General features: G+C 41.2%; 1 protein-coding gene across 4 annotated transcripts in view; it reads right to left on the reverse strand.

The window, feature by feature from the left end:
- PRKG1 (protein kinase cGMP-dependent 1) overlaps positions 1-22,539 on the reverse strand; it is a 543,168-nt gene that overhangs the window by 64,147 nt on the left and 456,482 nt on the right. For all 4 annotated transcript variants that reach the window (XM_068951109.1, XM_068951107.1, XM_068951111.1 and 1 more), the window contains exon 9: positions 12,809-12,883. In XM_068951109.1, coding sequence (XP_068807210.1) covers positions 12,809-12,883 — 75 coding nt within the window. The remainder of the gene's footprint in view (positions 1-12,808; positions 12,884-22,539) is intronic.

Genomic DNA, 22,539 nt, shown 5'->3' on the forward strand with positions numbered 1-22,539 from the left:
TCCGTGTATTCAGTACTTTAAGTATTGCTATATGAGTTTGCTCATGTTACGAGTACCCCACAGTCCTGCAAAATTGTTCCAGGGTTTAAAGTCCAAGTGCTTTTTTGGCCTTCTGTATAATCATCACTACTAAAAGCACTGCATCCTTCTGACCTCAAAGTCCTTGCACTTGGACCCCAGCCTCCGTGCGCGATGCCAGAGCCTCAAGCGCTGTGGGGCAGGGTACAACGTGAAGCAGGGACTACTGCTGCCCTACAGGGCTGCCAGCAACTAGGCCTTGCAGAAAGTGCTCGCAAATGATGTGGAGACAAAGGAAAACCCAGAAATCCTCACTGCCACCAGGCCCATGGAGCAACCCTTCTCAAGACCTAGCGATGAGCTCCCAGCTCTCAAAGACGAACGTAAAACAAGCTGTCGCCTGTGTCTTGGCTCTTCTGGCCCCTGACAGCTTCATATGAAAGCCTAGCCAGGTGGCCCACGCAGAAGACAGCCGCAGCCATCTGCCCGACCTGAACGAACAAAGCCTTCTGCATGCTGCTGGCCCGACTATATTTATAATTATCTAAAATATTAACGTCTTTGGCAACAGCAGCTCGAGGACCATTCCAAACCCAGTCCCCCAACCTACTGTAAAAGTGATTTTCCAGACAAAGAGCAGTCCAGATGCTTTCTTCAGCTTTGAAGAACTGAATATATTTTCAATATATTACTAGAAATTTTTTTTTTTTTTGAAACAAGCTAGCTTAAAAAAAAAATCTAGATGAGGTAGTACACTAGAGATGCAGGACTTCAGGAAATTAGCAATGTGTTTGTCACTGAGACTTGCCGTTATGATACTACAATCCTTCACATAATAAACAAGATTTCTGAAAGGGGAAGAGAGATAGCAATGCTGCAATGAATTATTTCAAGTTCTGAACAATTCTAAAAAGTCAGTGCTAATATAACCTTTAAAGCATTTGAATTAATGTATCTTTTTTTCCTAAAGAGTTCAAGTTTCAAGTAAACGTATTTGTACCCATATACAAATACCCCACTGGTGTTTATCCTTTAACCAAAATAAACACTTTGGATAAAATTAACTGCAATGCCATTGAATGCCCATGATAACCAAATTTCCTACCGACTCACAGCCAGAAGCTCTGGAGGTCAGCAGAGGGGCCCTCAAAATTTAAGTGTTAAGCAGAGGTTTACAAGGCAGAGGTTTACAAAGGTTTACAAGTTTCTCATTGCAGCCTTCGCCCACATAATAAGGGCTTTCTATCACCAAATACCCTCATGGTACCTGAAAGTTTCCTTCTAGAAATTCCTCTACCTTGGCTCCTGAGTCATCCTCATTTTGCTTTTTTTTTTTTTTTTTTTTTTAAAAAAAAAGGGGTGACACAAGTAAGCCTGTCCTGAGCCCCCACGGTAGGGGTGACAGCCTCTACTGAAAATGTTTGTTTTTCTAAACATTTCACATGCTAGAAAACTTGTGGAAAATTAAGTAAACTTGAAAAAAAATACTGGAGCTATTTTAAGTCAAAATGTGACATCCCATATCCACTGAAGCACAAGGACGATTCATTTTGTGTCTCCTGTTGCCTTCTGGAGTGATACGGCCCCTCGAACACCTAAAGCTCAGCTTTTTTTAAATGTTAGACTCCTCTACTAAATGGCATAGGAGATGTTGCAGGTCAAACGAACACTGGAATAGGGTTCCCACCATGTTCAAAGTAATATTGCAAAATGCTGGAACTCAGAATAAAATGACCTTTCACTCAAGGGATCCCTATATACTTTCCACATCTGAAACCATTACCAACCCTTATGCAACACTTCACGAAAGGGAAGGTACAGAACCACTCGTTTCCAGCCTTTATACCTTCTACTTCTCTCCTAGAAAGCCTGGATATTCCCCCCCCCCCACCCCCCTTTCCAGGCGCAATAGATGGTAGCTGTCCTGAGTAACAAGGCAATGATAAAAACCTGGCTGCTTTACACACAAAGAAATTGAGACTTGTACAAAAAAAAAAAAAAAAAGAAAATACCCGTCATTTTGCTTCTGGCTTTAACAAGTTCACACAAAGAAATCTGTGGCTACTAGGGATTTGTTTTTGCTGATTGCCAAAAGAGTATCTGATGATAATTAATTTTAGAAGGGGCTTTGTGCAGAGCGGAGCACAGGCAACGACCACTGCGAAGCTTTGCTGGCACTCTCTCAGAGGATTTTACCCTTTGCAAACATGGCAACCATAAAAAATGAAAGCAATTCCTTTTTTAAATGTCAGCTTCGATATTTAGCATTTGAAACAGCAATAATTTGCATGCAAGACCCCCCCGACATGAACTTTGGAGCTTTGTTTTCTTGTTGCTGTGCTCTCTTACGAAAGCAGTAGGTAATGCCTCGAACAAGCTCGATGTTTAACAGACATTTTGGTGTCAAAATCTGACCCAAATACAAACTACAGCATTTCCATTATTGCATAATTACTAAAACAGCTTATTTGTAAGCAGTGGGGGTGATAATGGGATCATAAAACATCTTTCAGCTTTCAAATCTGGATAAGATAAACCAAAGGCATTGATTTCCCCAAGTGCATGAAATCAGAAAGCGAGCTCCAAAGCTGCCGAAGTTTATAGAGACGGCTAACGTTTCAAAGCATCAAGAGTTACCTTTTTTGTGCAAACAGCATTTCTGGGGAGTGTCTGCCCCCTTTCCTACATGGAAAAGGAGTCACAGCCAGTTTACTGGCATACTGCCAGCACATTTCTTATTACTGGCTCCTAAAGGAATGTAAGACGAATGATAACACCGATGCACAGAAACACTCTCCAAAATGAAATAAGGAATAGCAATCCATTAGAAATTGCAGCATGCAAGCAATACACCTTTATTAGAAAGCATCTTCTAGAAGAATAAAGGATTAGGGAGTGTACCAAGTGTAGCAACTTTTGCGATTTAATTTGAGGCTAGGATAAGCACAGAGCTCTTAAAAGGCACCTGTAGTTCTGATGGGTTTGGGTGAAGGAACACAGCTGCAATCGCAATTCCAGAAATGCTTTTTTTGGTGCGTGTTTTATCAAGAGCATATCGGACTAATCCCTCGTTTTCTTATCTACAAATCACATTGTTTGATATGTGCTGTAGAGTGACCTTAAAAATCCCACCTGAAGATGGGGTGACAGGAACTGAAGAGACAATAAAGACGTAAGAGCGTTTACATGGGATGCTACACTGAGCAAGCAGAGCCAGAAACGCCTAACTCCTATTACTAAAGTGAAGTGTATTTTAAATACAGCTATGAACAATGTCCTTTTAGTTTGCATCACAAGTTTAATTACAACAGCCCTACTACAAACCTCCAGGTAGTTTTATATTAACATCCACAATAATGGGGAAGATCAGACGTTGATCTCCTTTTTAAGGGTTTACAGAGACTCAGCTTTCTCACGTGTTCAAAGTTTCTTCTCAGCTATAGTTTTGATGCTTTGCCTTGCTATGTCCACAAAAACGCAGTTGGAGAAATTAAAAAAAAATCACTTTGCTTCAGTGTCTCAGCTGCTAGCGTGACAGAGGTGTCAACAACAAGTGTGAAGTTAAGGCCGTACTGAGGTTTTCACTTAGAGCAGGATTAAATTTCTTCCATTTCACAGTTCAGTGACTGAATTTCATCTCCCAAATTGACACAATTACTGTGCAGGGGTCAATTGAGTTTGCTATGTGCTTTTTAGGTGCCATGCTTACCAATTTTCCCAGTAAAAAAAAATTAATATTCACTCATCTTTGAAAAACAGCTCTTAACTTTTTCCCCCCTCCTTGCAGTTTAAACAGCTACATGCACCAAAAATGCCGAACTTTGTGCCTGTAGCTAGTCCCATCACATCTCCGCCTCGAAACTCCTTTTTAGGTCAACAGAAAGACGCTCGTTTCTTTTCTCCGGCAACACCCTTTTCAGTTCTGCTAAGGGAAGTCAGCATCAGGGAGCCTGTGCTCCCCCTACCTCCTCCTCTGATGTTGCTGCCCACGCTGGAGCCCAAAAAAATCCCCTTGAAGGCTCTTAGAAGAGTTGGTCAAGTACAACTGGGGGCAACTGGTCTAGCAGGTAAGTCCAGCAGCAGAAGAGCAACGCAAAAAACCCAAACTATTTCCAGCTGTTCCAAAAAAATCAGCCTAGAAATAGGAGAAGTATCACTGAGTTGCCTCCATTCACGTGCCTCTATGTCATTTAAAGTCCTTCTGATGAAGGAGGGATCGAACCAGCCCATATTCCAGTGGCATATTCATTACAGAGCCGCTTATATGGTCTTTGGGACAGCTCTAAAATGCACTGAATGCCAAACGTCCATACCAAGACATTGGGCAAAAATGTTTTAATGTAACCTTCGCCTCTCCTTTCCTCACGGATGCCAGATTACACCAAAAGTTCCTCCGTTTAAAGCCACCAAGACTGCGCTAGACAAAGCTGTATACAACCATACTGGGATTAGTAAAGTATTCTCAGCAATCTCAGAAAAAAGCATTTAGATAAACGCCAAAAGAAGAGTTAATATTTCTAATATGCAGGTCTGCATTTCCGTCAAGTGCTAACATGTACAACTGCTGAGCCAGTACATGCAGTCACAACAACATTTTTCTGTCTTCTCCAGAATGCCGTTCATAATCCTCAACACGCTTTCTGCTGCATTTTTATTTCACCATCTCTGAGCTAGTACGGGGCCTAATTTTATCAAACAAAATATTATAATAGCCGCCTGCTTCAGAGGCACTTATTTTTTGTCGGCATTCCAAGCTGACACCTGACACAGCTCATTATTATATCTAAAGGTCAGATTTGGAAGGGAAAAGCTTATAGATTATTACCTAAATAAAAATGACCTGCTTTTAAAAGCTAATTTAATCTATCCCTTGTGAGTTACACAGTGCATTTTCTCAAAAAGAAAGCAGCCATAAAGCGTACCCGCTATAGACATCTGCAGGAGTAATGCAAGTCTTAAAGTTCCAGTTGAGCAATCTCCACTAGCTTTATTCAGGAGTGCCTTACTGGATGTTACCTTGATGTGCTCTCATCTTTTCAAATGATTCCTGAGAACTACTTTTCCAAGGAAACGCCTATTTATTCCAACAACTGGGAACATGTGATAGTTAGACTTGGATACAAACTGCAGTCAGCTTCAGTCCAAAATTACAAGCGATTTAAGGCCAGGCTCTGTTATACCCCAAATTCTCCAACAGAAAGAAGAAAAAGTCTCACACACCAGTGGTCAAATAACACTATCTAAAAGTCAAAGCTACATTCTCAATGTTTTTTATTCCAAAATAGCAAGATATTTAAACTCATACAAATCTAAAGCACATGAAATGCACATAATATGCTGCGCTCAATTTTGATTTCTTCACCACGCTAGCTGAGCAGAAGAATCACTTTAATTGTTTACACAGCCTAGAAGACATCACTGCACCCTCTGCTTTTTTACAGCATTAACATTTTTTCCCCCTCGCTCCCTTTTAGAATGTTCCACCACCTTTCTTCCTCCCCTGCCTCCCCACTCTGGCACAGCACGTAACCAAGACAAAAGCTACTTCCCATATGTTCACTAATTCAGAAAACAATTGACACAAAGGGAGATGGAGCCAATTACTACAGCTCCTCATGCTGCCCAAACTTTTGTGATGCTGTAAGCCAGAAAATATTTTCTCTTGCAGAAAAATTTCTAATCTAAACGTATTCTAAGGGTCAGCGAATTCTTTCAGGAAAAGCTTTCAAGAAACAAACAAACAACAAAAAAAAACAACCTGTGGCCCAACGAGAAGTCAAATCTTAATTAAGTCATTCTCTTTAATTGGTCACTCCCATTTTGGGAGTTTTAACTCTGAAAATTTCACTTTTGGCAACGGTTAAAATAAATCCTTCTTGGCTCGTTTTCCTAAAAGGAAACAGAACAAAAACAACACACAACGGCATTTAGTAAAGGAAATGAACTGGACAATGTTCACACAAAGGCAGTGGCCTGGTTATATTGTCAAGCACTGCGCACCACTGTGCTGCTTGCAGATACAGTATCTGCATGCAAAGCTTTCCCATCTCACCAAAGCAGGTGTTTGCATGAAGATAAGCCAGAGTTTGCCATGGGCCACGGCACATTTTTGCACGCTGAAGACCATTAGGGCCACATTCTGCCTTCATAGAGAAGCAGGCCGGAACTTGTACCCTGGCGCTCATAAGCCACCAAAGAGCAGATGTCTACAATATCGGCATACCGAGAAGCGTGACCAGATCACTGCCAACAGTCCTCAAATACTACAGTTACATAATTAATAAACGGCAGTCTTCATATACAAGATGCATTAAAATACATTTTAACCCAGACCAAGTGCGCTTTTGCAGCAGTTCCCCTGGCTGTTCCCTCTCACACCCTTTGGCTCATCTCTCAGAGATGGCACAAGAGCACCAGCCTGCTTTCAGGGGACCCTCATCTGGAAGATGTGCTTCAGGAGCTGATCCAGTGTGCCCCAAGCACTATCTGAACTTCAGTCCATGCAACCAGATGCAAAGTAATCCAAAGGAAAACCCCACCAAAAATGCACATACTTTAGACGTTCAGGTCCTTGTCACCAGCATTTTTGCTCTATGAATATATTCCCGTTGATCTGTACCAATACAGACTTATCCACATGCAATAAACATTCAACTTTCCAGAGGCAGTTTCCACTTAAAAAACCAACTCCTCAAAGGAAACCTCACGAAGAAAAAGCTGTATAGGAAGATAATTTGTAGAGAGCCAGTAGCAGCCTTCCAAGGAACACCCCTGAGGAGCAACAGAGGACACTTGAAACTGACTTCCTCTTTTTAACACGCTTGCCAGGGAGAAACGAGATGGATTTTGGGATACAAAGAGTTCATCTTGCAAAACGTAATGCTTTAGATGCAGCACTAGGAAAGCCTTAAACAGTAGATGGCATCTGAACACCAGCTACCAGTTGCTAAAAGGCATGAAGAACAAGTGTCAATTCAGCCAGGCATAAGCACAAGCTTATCTCTGTGGACCCAAGAGTTTTCCTAAACTGGCATCATAGGAAATACTAGTACTGGAAGGTATCTTGGTCCATTACTGTTTTGTAAGCAGCCAATGAAAGGACAATAGAAGAGGCATCATGCCATCATGTTTACTCAAACTATGAAGCTGTATTTGTATCCTTCTTGTTAGCATAAGGTCAAATCTACTTTTAAAGCTAGAATGGAAGTGGGGGGGGGGGAAATGTAGAAAGAAAAGCATGCATGTAAAATGGAAAAACAGCAACAAAACCTAAGTCAATAGTGGATGCTTTGTTATGAATAAATTCAGTGACGGAAGAGGTGATAAACGGCAAAAGTGACTCGTACGGCCAATAAATCAAAACATTTGGATGGTGCTATTCTAAGGTCCTGTATTAAAACACAGAGCAAGTAAAGCCACAGAGAGTCTGAGGCCAAAGCAGCTAGGAAAGGAAGCAGCACTGTATGTCTACCCAAAGGTCCCTGCCTTCTCAAGTCACATGAAAAGGAGACAGTTTCAGCTTTCAGTATAACGCTTTATGTCCCCAGGGCTGCAACACAGCTAGAACGAGGAAAAGTGAAAAATGCAATCAAAATAACCTAAGTCTGCAGAGAGCCTCGAGCAATAGCGTTAAGGCATCGGTGTACGGACTTCAGTAGGGTATTAATTTCAAGCCCCACTGCCGTAGGAGATGAACCTCAGAGGATAATTCTGGATACGACAGAAGAAAATGAGCACAGGGAATCTGGCCATCCATGCGGATGCGCTCTGCCTGGCCCAAGCAGCTGCCAATTTTCCTGGCTCACCAGTGGGGAGACAGCTTGTCACTGTCCTCATCTCTGTGCTATGGCAGAGGGCTCTCCCTTGCTATAGCCATGTTAGATAAAGGTGGCACCAAGGAAGAGGGGACCTCCTCTGGCAACTATGTTAGGGGGTAAGGTGGTGCAAGGCGATTAACTTCAGGAGTCTTCCAAATGGGCAAGACCCCAGCAGAAAGTGATTAGTAGGCACAGAGTTAATAGTACTCTTCAAAGCGTTCTCACTTGGCATCAGTAACTGCATTAGAAGCCACCTGTTTCCTCTTGGATTGCCGAGGGTTTCAGTAGTGGATCCACCTGGACTAATCTACACATATAAAGGTTTTCTTCTTTAGATATTTGCTTCCCACACTGAATAACATGCAGTGTATGCCGAACCCAAACCTGGCACTGAGGCAGAAAACTGCTGTTCTTCTGAAATTGCTGCTCTTTTTTTTCAGAAAGTGAGCCCAGTTAAATGTTTGCATCTTTGTTTCACCTTTATGCTGGTACAGATGCAACTCTAATATTAATTTGCTCTAATATTAATGAATTAGTTAACTTATCTGAAAATACCCGAGGAGTAGAACAGTGATTATATACTGTTACACTGAAGATGTCTTTATGATTGCTAACTTAATCAAGAAATTTAACACAGGAGCATATACAAACAGAACTGCCAACCACCAAGCCTGCAAAAAACATGAACGAGTCTCTCCAAAATATGATACTAATATAATATTACATGGAAGCAAGTAAACAGGTTCTGCTGCTAGGGCATTTAAAGTCTGTATTATAGAGATGTTCCCTGTAATAATAAGGATTAAAAAAAAGGTTCTTCCAGGAGAAATAATGAGGATAAATAGTTCTCCAATTTGTATGGAAGCCAAAAGTTTTACAGTCATGCGACTTTAACAAAACTCACCAAATGACATCAAGGATAAGACTGCTTGTGCACATAAGCAACTTTGCTAAACTCCATCAAATTCAGCAGCCTAAATGCAGAATCGCTTTCCTAGATGGAGGTGTCATTTTGAGGTTAAGGCCAAATCCATTAAAGAACACAACTTTCTTAGAGGTCTGCTTGGCAGTAGCTTCTGGGCACCTTCCCATGGGGGCAATTACACCACCTCTTATCAGGCATCTTGGCTGCCTGTGCAGTTCAAGAACCAGGCATTTAGGACAGAATACAAAGGTGCCTATGTGGTATAGGGAGACACCTACAATTGTCATAGCCAAGATGCAGATGCCTAAAACCACAGGTGAAGCGCAAGGAAAAGCCTTGAACCCCTCCATGACACCTCATTTAGTCTTGTGTCAGTCACACAGAGAGATCAACTTACCCCCCCAGGAGATCTGGGACTTAACTTCTACCCCATAACTCCTGCCTAACATCCACTCAGCTATGTCCTGCAGAAGCACCACTACCAGACTAAGAAGTTCCCACCCACCACAGAGCAGGTGCTCTACCTGCTTCCATGCAAGTCTTTTGGGATAGCTTAAACCCTCTTTGCGGCAGGCTCAGCAAAACCAAGTTCATACCGGGACCAACCCTCTTCATCAGCTCTATGGCTGCAACATTGTTCTAGCACAGATTAAAAACACAAAATAATAATAATAATAAAAACAAACCAAAAATGCCAACTGTCCCCCCCAAACATGCGTCAATTTGGTTCAGTTATTTCTGCAGTGAACACTACCCAACTTGCAATTTAAGACCATGAGCAATTTATTGCATGTAGCCTAAAGCTGGGCTTTTATTCAAGAGAAGCCTACAAATTAACAGGAATTAAATAATCAGAATCACTTTGATACAGACAGTTTTATAAGAAAATATATTTGCTGACTTTTTGAGGATATTTTTGTACTTATTATTTCAGTTCATATTTCTTAAGAGAAAGAAGTAGATACAAGAGTATTACACTGTTTACATTTTGGCCTTGAATTTGACTGCTGTATCAACCAGGAGCAGGCTATGACATTCTAATAACGTCTTAGAATGATATCTTTTGTTTTTATTATGCATGATTAGGCTTGCTGAATTTCTGACCTTTCCGAGGATCACCTCAATCCACCTGATACATGGTGAGATAAGTTTACATGGAAAATTTCTATCCATTCAAAGGCTTTTTGTCATCTGCCATACAAGCCCTGAAAATGAGATGCTAGCTACAAGGAAGCAAAAGGAGGGGAAGAAGAAGGGCTGCGTGCATGGAAATCACTGTTAAGTGATTTCAGTTTTGTAAAGCAGAGCACTTTACTGAACCTCAATGTGCTCTATATGCAAAGTTCTTCCATTTCACAGACTTCCCCTTGGAAAAGATAAGCTCGTGAAGGACAATTAGCTGAAGCTAATTAACAGCAGCATGAAAACTAATCCAGGTTAGACTTTCTCCAAAGTCTATTTTTCTCCCAGAGGGGTTTTATCTTGTCAGATACCGAAACAATAACTACTGAGCGACAAGCCATTGCAGAGCAGCTTACAATGCATCCCACTTCACTCTCAAAGCGACTCGGTAATTTTTACTATTCTATTCATCTTTTTCCAGGCATGCACCTGCTTTCAAGAACTCAGGCAAACATGAATATGGTATTTGACTAATAAATGCCATATCTTTTGAAAGAGCGCTCCTTTCACGATGCTTTTCGGGGCAGACAGCACTGAACCCTTCTGCTTTTTCAAAGTCAAAATGCCAATATGTGAAGGGCAATGGTGTCATTGTTACCTACGGTCTCGAGTGACAGGGTTTGAGCACAGACCTCCGACTTTTAAACCACTGCTATCAAAAATAATCAAATCTCTTTTTTGGGAAGCAATTCCTGCATCACCAGGAAGCCTTCACTTTTCCCTTCCATTTGTATGAGAGCCTTTGCATTAGAAGAAAAGAGAAGGAACACTGAAGATAAAAGCTCAAAAACATTACAACTAACATTGGACTATTAGTTACTAAAATAAAAAGTTTCTCCAAAATATGGTCAAGGCTGCCGCCTCCTTAAAGACATGATACAAAGCCAACGGAAGTTTCTTTAGAGTTTAGGCAAAATGAGGTAAGTGGACAACGCATCCTGAAAGGACTTCCAAAGCTATCTTGTCTTTCCAATATAATCCGTGTACACAAGTGTTGCCTTTGGCAATAAACTACTGCATGATGCTTGATTGATAAGATAGCTAAAAACCATAAACGTGAGAAGATAGACTATGAAACAGAATATGGCAAGTTTTATTTGCAAATTTTGCTTGACGGTAATGGACTGTGGTGTAATCTTCTAAGAGCTTCTGTGTATAACAACTATGTTATTCCTAAAAAAAGACAATTTGATTACCAAAATTTTCTTCAGTTTTATTAGATAAAGTCTAAATAACCCAAAGAATGAACAAAACAAAACAAAAAACCCCCAAAACAACTCCTAAAAAACAAAAAAAGCACATGCCTGGTCTACTTGTGACCGTCTCTCTGGAACCGTTTAGGTTAATTTTCTGAAACCACTTCATGAAGTGCTTTGCAATAAGCCACTACTGACATTAAAATGTCCTGATTTTAGCTGGTTCTAATAGCTAGTTATCAGCTCTTATAAGTCTGTGGTCCATTTGACTTTGCATTTTGTGCCCCAAATACCTATTTTCTGGGATGGTAAAATAGGCCACTACTCTGCAGCCTTTTTAAGTCAGTCAACAGGTATTTTAGGGAACTCAAGCATTTGAAAAGAAATCTTGCATCCTGCATGTTTTCTTAGGGGCAGGGAAGCATTAACCTACATAAAAATGCAACCCTAGCGTGCCTTTTAGTATCTTAAAGTAAATCAAAACATGGTTTAATATGTATTTTAAATATCACTCAAAGATGAGAAAAAACGCTCTTAATTCATTGGTATTTTGCAATATTACCAAGTCTTGTACAAGAAAGTTTCTTGGGATGCAAATTTACTTTCTGAAACAAACAATAAACCTTGATTTTAATTAAATAATCATTTAGGTCTAATTTTTTCTCCACAGAGGTGCCAAACACCTTTGTTATATGCTATTCTAAATCTCCTGGTTTAATGAGAAGTTACTATGTATAACTTAAGAGCAAACTTAAATTTAGACCACTAAAGACTACTGATTAGCACTGTCACACTTCCTGAGAAAACATTTAACCCTCTCCCTTTCTTTAATGTGGTAATTTAAAAAAATTTAAGATTTTCATATACAGCAGCTTCAGTTTTCTTTCAAATTATCATTGGCTTTGAATCGCGTGTGTTTATACTCAGTATCACTTCAATCAGAACATGTTCCTCTTAAAAAGAGATATTGCTGGTATAGAATGAAAGTGTAAATATACCAAAATTTCTGCATTAAAAATAAGCTCTAGATTAAGAATGAATTATGAGTGGAATTTTTTTGACATATCCTAAAATTTCAATACACAAATATTTATAGCTAGGATTTTAGATGACTATATGCTTCACATCAAAATGACTGCAGCATTCATTCAAAAATGATACAGCTCCATTTCCCATTCTTCTTCCTGGAAGATGTCCCTACTACGCAAAATGTTTCAGAAAAATCAGAGTTCTTTAAAGACACAGATCATATTAAAACATTTCATTTGCTACTCGAGCTTTTAAAATTCTCCAATTTCTCACCTTGCAATGTTTCAAGGTAACTATTTCGCAACCAATTTTTAAAATTCAGCACTTTGGTGGATTTGAGTATTGCGATTTAAGAGAGACGCTGGGAGCACCTGCAGCCAGCCAGCTACCATCATCTGACCAGGCTCCCTCTACTCCTTCCATATACATGAGAACAGCAAGCCTGGGAGAAAGAGGTTCCTCCAGAAGAAAAAAAAAATCAGAGCAAGAGTCTAATTCACTACTACTAATGCTATTTTACACCATTACACTAGGGAAAAAAAAATATTTTAAGTTACTGTGATTTGCTATCAACAAATACAGACTGTGGAAAGCAAAATGAGATTACCAACTTACACTGAATGTAGCGAGCTGATACTTACTTTGCTTTTGCTTCGGCATCTTCATAGGCTTTATTGGAAACGTCATCTAGACCGCCAATCAGATGTTTGAATGAGCTGTGAAAATAAAGGTAGGAATGCTTTTTTTAAAGAAAGACAATTTCCACTTGGGAGCCAAGCAAGCAATCTCAGGGTCTTCAGTAGCAGCCGCAGCCTGCCCTCAATGATCAGGGGACAGCTAAAACCGACTGAATCTGGGCTACGGCAGGGCACGCGCTGGGAAACCCCACCTCAAACATTTAAGAGGAGGTGAAAATGGAATAACAAGGAGATCCATCTTATTTCTCCAGCACTTTTAGGGCCTGAGCTCATTGAAATCACCACTAAAGTCTTCCCTCCCTCCAATAACAGAAACACAAGCTAGAATAAATCTCCAACTGTGAATGTCGCTGGCAAGCCCCACAGTGGCGAGGAGCAGGGCCACTAGTGCACCTCTATCCCCAGGCCAGGAGCACAAGAAATCCCCCTTTTCTAAGCAAAGCGTAATCCTCACTTCAGTGTCTCAGTTTTTCTTAGCAAGAGAAACAGCAACCAAAACCAGAGTGGGCAGAAATAAAATGGAAGTGGGGGGGGGGGAGGGGGGAGCCAGAAGGAGGAGAAAGTGAGGGCAAAAGGTGTTTTGTCATAAGCCAAACTACTTGATGACATTAAAGAGGAAATTTGAATTTAATTTGGTTTAACAGAGTGTAAGACAAGGTGAAACCTTAGGAATGCCTGATACACTCCACACTGGGCTCTCTTCTGCACACGTGGAGAGTATCTCGAGCAGCTCCCCAACACCATCCCCTACCCCAGGAAGGGTACAAAGGGCTCAGTCATACTGGAAAAACAGTTGGAAAATTCTTTTCATACAAGCGACTCAAACAAGTGGATCCAATAAATTTCTACCTTAAACCATCTCCTCAACTAAGAAGCACCACTCCAGAGTAAAAATTAAAGTGTAGCTGTTATAGCTTCATTGAGGATATTATATAGCGCTAGAGACTAAATACGGAATAGAAAACACTAAATGTGTCCATTCAGTATATACAATTGAAAATGTTCCATGTGAAAAGCATACTTCCCCCCTATATATTTCCATTGTTCCCAGTGTGTCTGTCACTTACAGACTTACTTTCTTTAAGAAGCTATTTGCAAAATGAGGAAACAGCTAGGCTAATTTGAAAAGACAAACCTTTAAGAACTACAGTCTCTTGGCTAAGCAGGACTGTTCTCCCTCTGTCTGAGGGCGGCAGATGCACAAATGAAAAGACCTGCAGTTTCTCCATCTTATATATGGCCATGACACTCCTGATGAGTTAAATATAGAGCTGAAGTAATGAAATGGCTATTAACTGAAAAGTAAAATAAACATTGAAGGTCATATTTACAGATTTAAGAATAACAACAGAATATTTAATATGGTCCTTCCCCCCCCCGCCCGGCCCCCCCAAAAAAGACTTACAAGATGAAACAGAAATAAAGCCATTCAGCAGATGAGGAAAATACAGGGCAAGTTAATCATTTTTCCTAAGCTCTTGGTTTGTGATCATATGACGTTATATAGGATAGAGTGCCATACGTGGGCAAACTAAAAACGTTTTTACTGAAAAGCCTCAAACTTCAGCTCTTAGTGAAATTAAGTGTTTTCGCCCAATTAATGTTTCTGGGCTTAAGTGAGGATATCTGCTGGAAATTTAAAACTCTGCAGTATAAGGAGTTAAACAGGGCAACGCAGCATTAAATGCACGCTATTTGGGTCAACAAACCAAGCCAAGGATAGGACTTTCAGAGCAAGGAAATCAGAGCTACCTATTGCTTGTTCTGGTATGCTGAACAGCAGCCCTCCAAAGCTGGGAAAGAAGTGAGCTGTAGCCATGTTTTACTCATTACTGTAATAAATAGGAGGGCAAGAGGTCACAGTCACGAAATCTATTAATACTGTTTCACATATAGAGCTACTTGCTATAATAGGACTTTCCAACACAGCCTCTTGCATAATTACAGTCATCATAGCTCTGGAAATATCTTCTACCCAAATTCTCCCATTTTTCCACTTTGTTTAATCCATATTATTTTAAATTATGCAATCCAAGAAGTCATCTATGCGGCACGGTGAAAGCAACAGAACTAATTAATTAAGAGGAAAAGGCCAAGGCTCCTTTGCTCTGCCATGGAAATTGTCATTTTTCACAATGTGGTAGGGGCTCAGCAGGCTCTAATTTTCAATATTAAGATATGCTAATAACTAAGATCTTTTTGATGCAAAACGTCTTAGTCAGCAGCATGCTTGAAATAAGAGAAATTCTGCCCTGCAGTCTGACACCTCAAGGAGGCCGCTTTTTCAAAGAAACAAAAAACCCCTAAAAAACCAAAACCAACCCAACAAAAAAGGAATCCAGGCAAAATATATCAACCAAGTCTTTTGGTTGACATTCATTTCATTGATCCTTACTGTTTGTGGTGGTGATTTACTGAATTCATTTACTTCTACAAGTAAACGCAGAAGATGAAATTTCTAGATGGAAATTTCAAAGGATCAAGAGCCGGACACTCATTACGACCCATCCGCTCCTAGCCCTGCATTGTCACCACGACCGTCGGCATCGCTGGTACGAAGCATACCAAATCAGTCAGATTTCTCTGGAAGAATACCTTCCACAGCATGGCATATGCTGTATTTTTGGGGCCAAAACATATGCCATTCGGGCCACAGGCTCTAGCCAAAACCCTTAGAAGAAAACCACAATCGGAAAGCCAGACGAAGCTATGATGTGCACTGCTGAAACTACTAACGTTCACTTGCACCACAAACACGTAGGCAAGTAAGCAAGACCAGCACTGCAACCATCCTGGTGTGCCCTGAAACACAGCCTAAGGCTTTAAAGGCCTTGCTAAAATAGCAAGTCCTGGCTGGCTTTAATGTGGGTAGGAAAAGACAGTGGGGTTAAACATTCCCATTTTTTGCAACGCAAAGAAATCTTTGTATAGTTAAACAGTTAATGGTCAAATAAGGAAAAAAAAAAAGGAGAGACCGTTTGCCTAACATCCTTAAGTTTCTATTTAAATATCTTAAGCAAGGCTCAGGACTGGGAAGGATTTGGAAGTTCACTGGAGTAACTTTTTCCTTGTCTACTCTCAGCTCTCTGTTGAAGTATCATTTTGGTCACAACTTCCCCCAAGAATTTCAGCAGAAAACTGCTCAGTGTTTCCTCCTCACAGCCCTCTCTTCACTGTTTCCATTTTCCTCCTCATAACCAATTTTCTCCATGGATAAACTTCACCCCAACTGGGAAAAACACTAAAGCACCAAAACCAAAAATCTCCGAAGAAAGTGTTCAGCTTGTATAAGGTCAGTCACGCTAGGATAATGCTTTATTGTATTCTGCTCTGCTTTCCATTGCCAAAAGGGTCGAGTGCAGCAGCCCATGCCGGCAGCGCGCACGCGCACCGTGAGAAAGGCACGTTAAACAGCTGACTGCTACTTGCAGATACTTTTGCAGGACTGGCGGGTTGCCGTCCGAAGGGTGAGAGGCTTTACAAACGCCAGGGCGCGTGACAGCAGAACTCGAACACTATACACCTAATAATGAGCAGACCTTATTCCTATTTTATAAGCTGTGTACATATACGCATGATATATGCCGGTACAATGCTATACAAAACAATAATGACATTTGAATGGAGAGAGTATAACCGTGACAATGAAATAAAACTTATAAAAGGAAAACAAGGTCACTGAACAGGGCTGATGCCCAGGCTATGCGGCTACAGGCAGGACGAAACCAGAAGCAAACACAGCTGGCGGGGGGGTTAGCCCTAGACAGAAAACAGCACCCGCGTACAGGGCAGTAACCCCCCCGGACAGGCTGAGTCTCCGTCGCTGAAGCCCAGCTGTCGCTGGAAGAAGCGGGGCTCAATCCAGAGGCCTCTCGGCTCCCTTCCCGATGGGAGGACACCCAGAGGCGGGGGGGCGAGGTGGAAGGGGGCCCTGCCAATCCCGGCGGCGGGGGGGCCGGACTCGTGAAGGAGCCCTGGATGCCCCCAGTGTCTTCAGCCAGGCAACGTGCCTCGTAAAGGCGGCTGGGCAGCTCGGTCGCTGCCTCAGCCCCTGCCTTCCTCGGCGCCGAGATCCTCAGCACGCTTCTCCATCAGCCGTCGTGATTCCGACTGCTGCACCTCCAACACCTCCCGCAGGTGCTTTTGTTGGGGGGGGGGGGGGGGTTACAGCGAGGCCAGTCGGGACCCACGAGGGCCAAACTGACCAATCAGAACGCGCGCTCCCGATCCGGCAGCTCAGCGAGCCTTCTGGAAGGTTCCCTGGATGGGCAATCCAGACCACGTGACCGGAGGGAGCCAATCAACGGCCAGGGAAAGTGCGGGACCCTTGTGGCAGGGTCCCGGCCGGGCGGAGCGGCAGTCTGCCTGCTGGCGCGCGCCCCACCACGTCCTGCGGGGGGGTCGGGGGTTAGCGGTCGAGACAGCAGCCTGTCCTGCATTACAAACTACAGCAAGGCTTCCAGGTAAGGAGGGGGGGGAAAAAAAAAGTCTAAAGTGCTCTCTCTCCCTCCAGCTTTCCGGAAAGAAAACCACAGGTGGTCTCAGTTTCTTAGCTAAAGGGACATGGAGAGGACATGGCAACCAGAAGGGAGGGGCAATCGCTACCCAGGAGCTGAGGACCACCAGGGAATATGACTGAGATCTAGTCTGCAAGCAAGTCAAAAACATCGGAAGGGTTTAAAAATCTCTTGAAAAAAAGAAAAAAAAAATCTGTGCAGCAATTGGTACGTCCTCACAAGACTGCTGGTTGAATCTTGAGGAATATCAAAGTTATTTAAACTGTGGCCCATATTCAAACAATTCAACCAGTTAGCCGTTTATTCCAATTGTTGAAAAGACAACCATTTGGACCAAGTGCCAAATGTTACTCTTAACAGAAAATAATAATATAATTAGTTCTTATGTATATTTTTTATATATATATAATCTGCTGCCAAACACAAGAAAGCATTTAACAGGCCATAACTGCAAATATCACGTAGCTCTGTGGCACTGCCAGCCTCCTTCAGAAGCAGCTGTGCCTCAGGTTTTACGCTTCAGCTTCTTTCTCTAACATTTACACTAAGTAATTTTGTCCTACCAGCACTCCAGTAGGATATTGTTATAAAGGTAAATAAATTATATAGAGGGAAAAAGCAGGCATAAATAAAAGTTGGATCTGAACCATCAATTACAATGCAAATAGCCTTACAGTTCAAGGAGCTCTGTGAACTCTTTATAAATACTTTTTTCAGGCTCCATGGGTACTTTTTTTTCTTTAAATTGCACAGACTTTCCTCTCAGGGCACTAATAATGATCACAATTTTAAGAGAGGACTTGATTTTTTTTCTTCCTGTTTTACCTACAGAGATAGTAGCTGCAAGTAGTGTATGTTTTTGTTTGTTCAAACTGATTTACAAAACAAATGCTCAAGATTCTCCTACTGGGATCCATTTTTTTAAAAAATTAAAAAATATTTTATAACAAAATTCCAATAGGATCAATCCATTAAATTCAGTATATTGTCATACTAGTTTTTCCCCAAGCAGTCCGTTGTATCTCTACACCAAATCTAAAAACCCCTCTAGGGAGCCTGAAAATTCACTAACACAAGCCAGGACACAGCCAACGCTTGAAACACTTCAAAGCCAACAACTTCACAGGCTTCCTACAATGAGTTTCTTCCTAGAGGATGCATGGCTGCAGTATCACAAAAAGGACATCCTTAACTAGCACCAGTTTCTATTTTGTTCCACATAGGGTCTTACCAAATCATAAGCACAGAAAACCTTATAAACTTGAAAGAAGTTAGAATTTTTCTCTTGGGGAGATTAAAAAAAGAAAAAGAGTAAAAGACATCTGACAACCAAGAACAACTATAAAATACTACTATGTTTACCTAGACCGCATCTCTGATCAAAAGAAAACTATATTCCTGCAACAGTCTTTCTAGTTTCCCAAGTATCTAAAGGGTTGTACAAATTCATTGAGATTGCAAGAAAACTTTAATACATAGTTTTACGACTCCCAAGAAAAATATATGGATTTTATTTACTCATTCACATGGCCTTTGCTTTATTTGGATGGATTTCTATCCTGGATGCCGAGGCAGATGTATTTTATGGGTCCCACGTTTTAAATTGAAATAGAGCATTCAAATGACCAACCTGTCTACTGAACTTTTGAAGCTAATTTTATAAGTCTTATTTTATTTTCCCTATTGGATCAACTGAACCTCAAATGACAGCTTGCATGGACATAGTCAAACTTTCAATACAATCTGAAATTCTCTTGAACTCTTCTCATCTATTACTAAGCCTGTGTCTTTGAAGTACACCTGAACAGTGAGAACAATGTCAGTTTATTCTGGTAAGGAGACAACTTTTATTGTTATAGCAAATAAGGGATTTCTGGTCATAGTCCTTTTGCAGGGGGGGCAGAGGGGATAAAAATAAGGGAGCACTTGCAATGCAGTCATCCCAAGAGCTTGTGCAATTGCACTAACGCATCCCCTCACCTGGAAAAACCTCTTAGGGAACTCACTGCCTTTTCTACAACTGGGCTTTCTGAACACTGGTGCGACATCAATCTAAAGCCAACTAGCTCATCCGCTTCCGCTCTTCCTGGAAGACAAACTCCAAGATTATGAATGCAAGGCATTTCCTAAAGATGTCCCCTTTCTTGTGATATAGATTTCTAAGAACTTCAGCCCATTAGATAGGAGGAACCCTAGGTACCCTAGTCCAGCAGATTTCCCTGAAGAGATCCTTCAGTTACTCACTGTTATATTTTCAGTATTGTCAATCACAGCTACAGACCTACTTTCAAAATTTAAGCTAAATCAAAATGCTGTCACTTGATCCAAGGCTGTTTTCCATGGTCAGCTTATCACCACCTAACAAAAACAACCTGCGACAGCATGTTCATTACAAGCCAAAACCTGCTCTGACCAACTCTGTTGTTTCAGTGGCTCTGTGGAGGCTATCATATGCAGGAATATCTGGAGTGAATAGTTATTTTCCTCTTTATACCTGGAAATTTAAAGTCACTTACAATGACACAATTCCAGAAATCTCTCTCTACAAAAGCTTTACAGACTATGCTAGTCCTACCCAAACACAGCCATAGCAAACTCCCTTCACCACTACAATACTCTTTTACTATCTTCTTCAAAGCGATTTTGACTCAAAACAAACATCCATGCTTGACGCCTCCTCTGTATTAGGTAGTCTGTTATTAAATCCCTAGGAAACATTACTCCATTACCTTTTTAACCTCATTTCCCCCCTCCAGCTGTGTTCAATAGCTGTGTTTCCAGTGCAGTTGCTCTTCTATCATATTTCCATTACCCAGGAGCAAATTTTGCATCTTTACTCCTGACCAAAAAAATGCCCTTCTGTTTTCCGGGCAAGCTTCAGATTCCCCGCGTCTGGGTGTCCCCAGTCTGCATGTTCGGGCTCCTTGCAGAATCCTTGGCTTTGCAATGGATTCCTTGCAGGATTTGTCATAATGGCTGCAAAATCACCCTTCTTTATTGAGTCACAGCCCCGATTTCTTCACAGATTACAGTTCGTGGCTGTTTCCACTGCATTGCCTTTTCTTTTCTCCAGAGAACACCCATTTTTCTTTGCTTTCTTATCTTCTGTAAATGCCTGTCACTTTTGTTCATTCTCCAGCACACCGACCATAAGTCCTCTATGCATTTTTTCCCCCCTCTGCTAGCTCACATCTTTCCCCTCTTCATAATCACTAACTTCCAAGAGTCACATTCCCTATGGAGCTCTCCCCTCCACTTTCTCTCTTCTCTGGTGGTATCTGCAGCGCTTCAGTTGCACGTGCACCCACTTTTTCCTCTATCACATCTTCAAAAAAGCCAATCTGAACACTAGAACCACCTCTAGTTGCAACTCCGACTGATTTCTCTCCTCCACGAGCTCTATCAGGTAGCTTACTGTCCGTATAGTGTCCTCCACTGATCACACAGTGCCACAGAGCTAATTTCAGAAAATATCATGTGGAGACTACAGGAAATACTGCAGACTTCTTGTTTAAAATAGCAACCAAATCAAAAGTTCAGCATTGACCCTGTAGTGTCTTCATTGTTGGGCCCAGTGAGTCAGCTGTATCTGTTTAATTTTAACTGCTTCTCAAGAGCTTTTGATACTGGCAGTCTCCTTGTTGATACGGTTGAATTAATTGTTGTCCATGAGCAAAAGCATTCATTAACATGGGAGTGAAATGCAACACAATCTGACACAAAGCCATACTAGGGTAAAGTCAGCTGAAATTTCTGATACAGCTCGGTTGGAACCGGGTTATTGGCTTCACTTCACCTTCTGCATGGTGGAGACTGCTATGAAGCAGGGGGAAGCCTGAATGTATTGAGCATCACTTCCCATACCTCCCACCCAAATTTGTTATTCAGTTAAAGAAGCTTAAAAAAGTAATTGCAAAATGAAAAGTATTTGTAAGGACAACATGGACATTCTTTTCATTAGCAAATTTTCAGGAATGGATATGTTTCCGGTCACAGGCTTTAGTGGGAACAAAACGGCTAAAAATCTGTAGGACACAAAAATCATTTATTATACTGCAGAGCTTTGTTGGATTATTGCTCTGCTCATTTCTGCATCAGAAAAGGTTGCTGAATCTTTATCATTAAAACACATTTACATAGATTTTTTTTCAAGCAGTAACTATACTCCTTTTGGGGGAGGTCTTTACGATGCGCTTGTGATTAGAATGGCCCCCAGCGCTTCACTCATGCAACTCTCCAACTTTTTTTTTGTTAAATTGCAGAGTGATTTTAAGCAAACCCTTTCATTTTTCCTAAGCTTAAGCAACCGCCAGTCTCAAAATTGACTGTGTCAGAGCTTGCTTGTTGGCCTGGCTTTGGCAGTCATCCCCATAAAGAATTTCCTTCATGATTCCCCTCAAAACTCTATGGCAGCTGAAACGGCCCTACATTTGCTCATAACATGGCCAAAGCCAGAGACCAGACCTGTCCTGGGAAGATGTTTTCCTTGTTTTCTTTTTTTTTTTTTTTTTTAAACTCAGAATAGTGATGACAAACTAATTCTAATGGCTAATTTTAACCCCCTCTTCAATACAATCAAAAGTTCAGAGTTTCTCAGAGACGTGGATGTGGTTGAACATTAAGAAAATTATATCCCATAGCATGTTCTTGGAAATTGCAAAAAACCAAACAAAAAAACAACCTCCCCCCAAAACAAAAAAACCCCAAACCTCCAAAAACTAAAAAAAAACCCCACAAAAACAAAAAACCCACCAAAAAAACCAAACAAAAAGCACCTAAAAACAAACCCCCAAGAAACAAACAAAAACCAATTTTGCTGAAACATTTCAGATTCAGGCACATGTAAAGCATGACAGTTGCCACTTTGGTGGTTGCACGTGATTAAGCAAGGAGCTCGTTTGTAATAGAAACTATTAGCCAACCTTAATGACAGCTCGTTTGTAATAGAAAGTATTAGCCAACCTTAATGACAAGCCTCACTACTTGTTCTGCACAGAGGACACAGCAGCAGCTTCTGCCTGTAGGTAAAGCCAACTTCCCCTTTCCATTGATACCTTGTGTATAATTTGATGGGTATATTTATGGTAACCACCATAGCAAACTGAATGTTTTAATATTCAGTGTATCTGGATGTAAAAAGTGGATTTTTCCCCCTCA

The sequence above is a fragment of the Struthio camelus genome, chromosome 7 (genome assembly GCF_040807025.1).
Source record: "Struthio camelus isolate bStrCam1 chromosome 7, bStrCam1.hap1, whole genome shotgun sequence".
Lineage (NCBI taxonomy): Eukaryota > Metazoa > Chordata > Aves > Struthioniformes > Struthionidae > Struthio > Struthio camelus.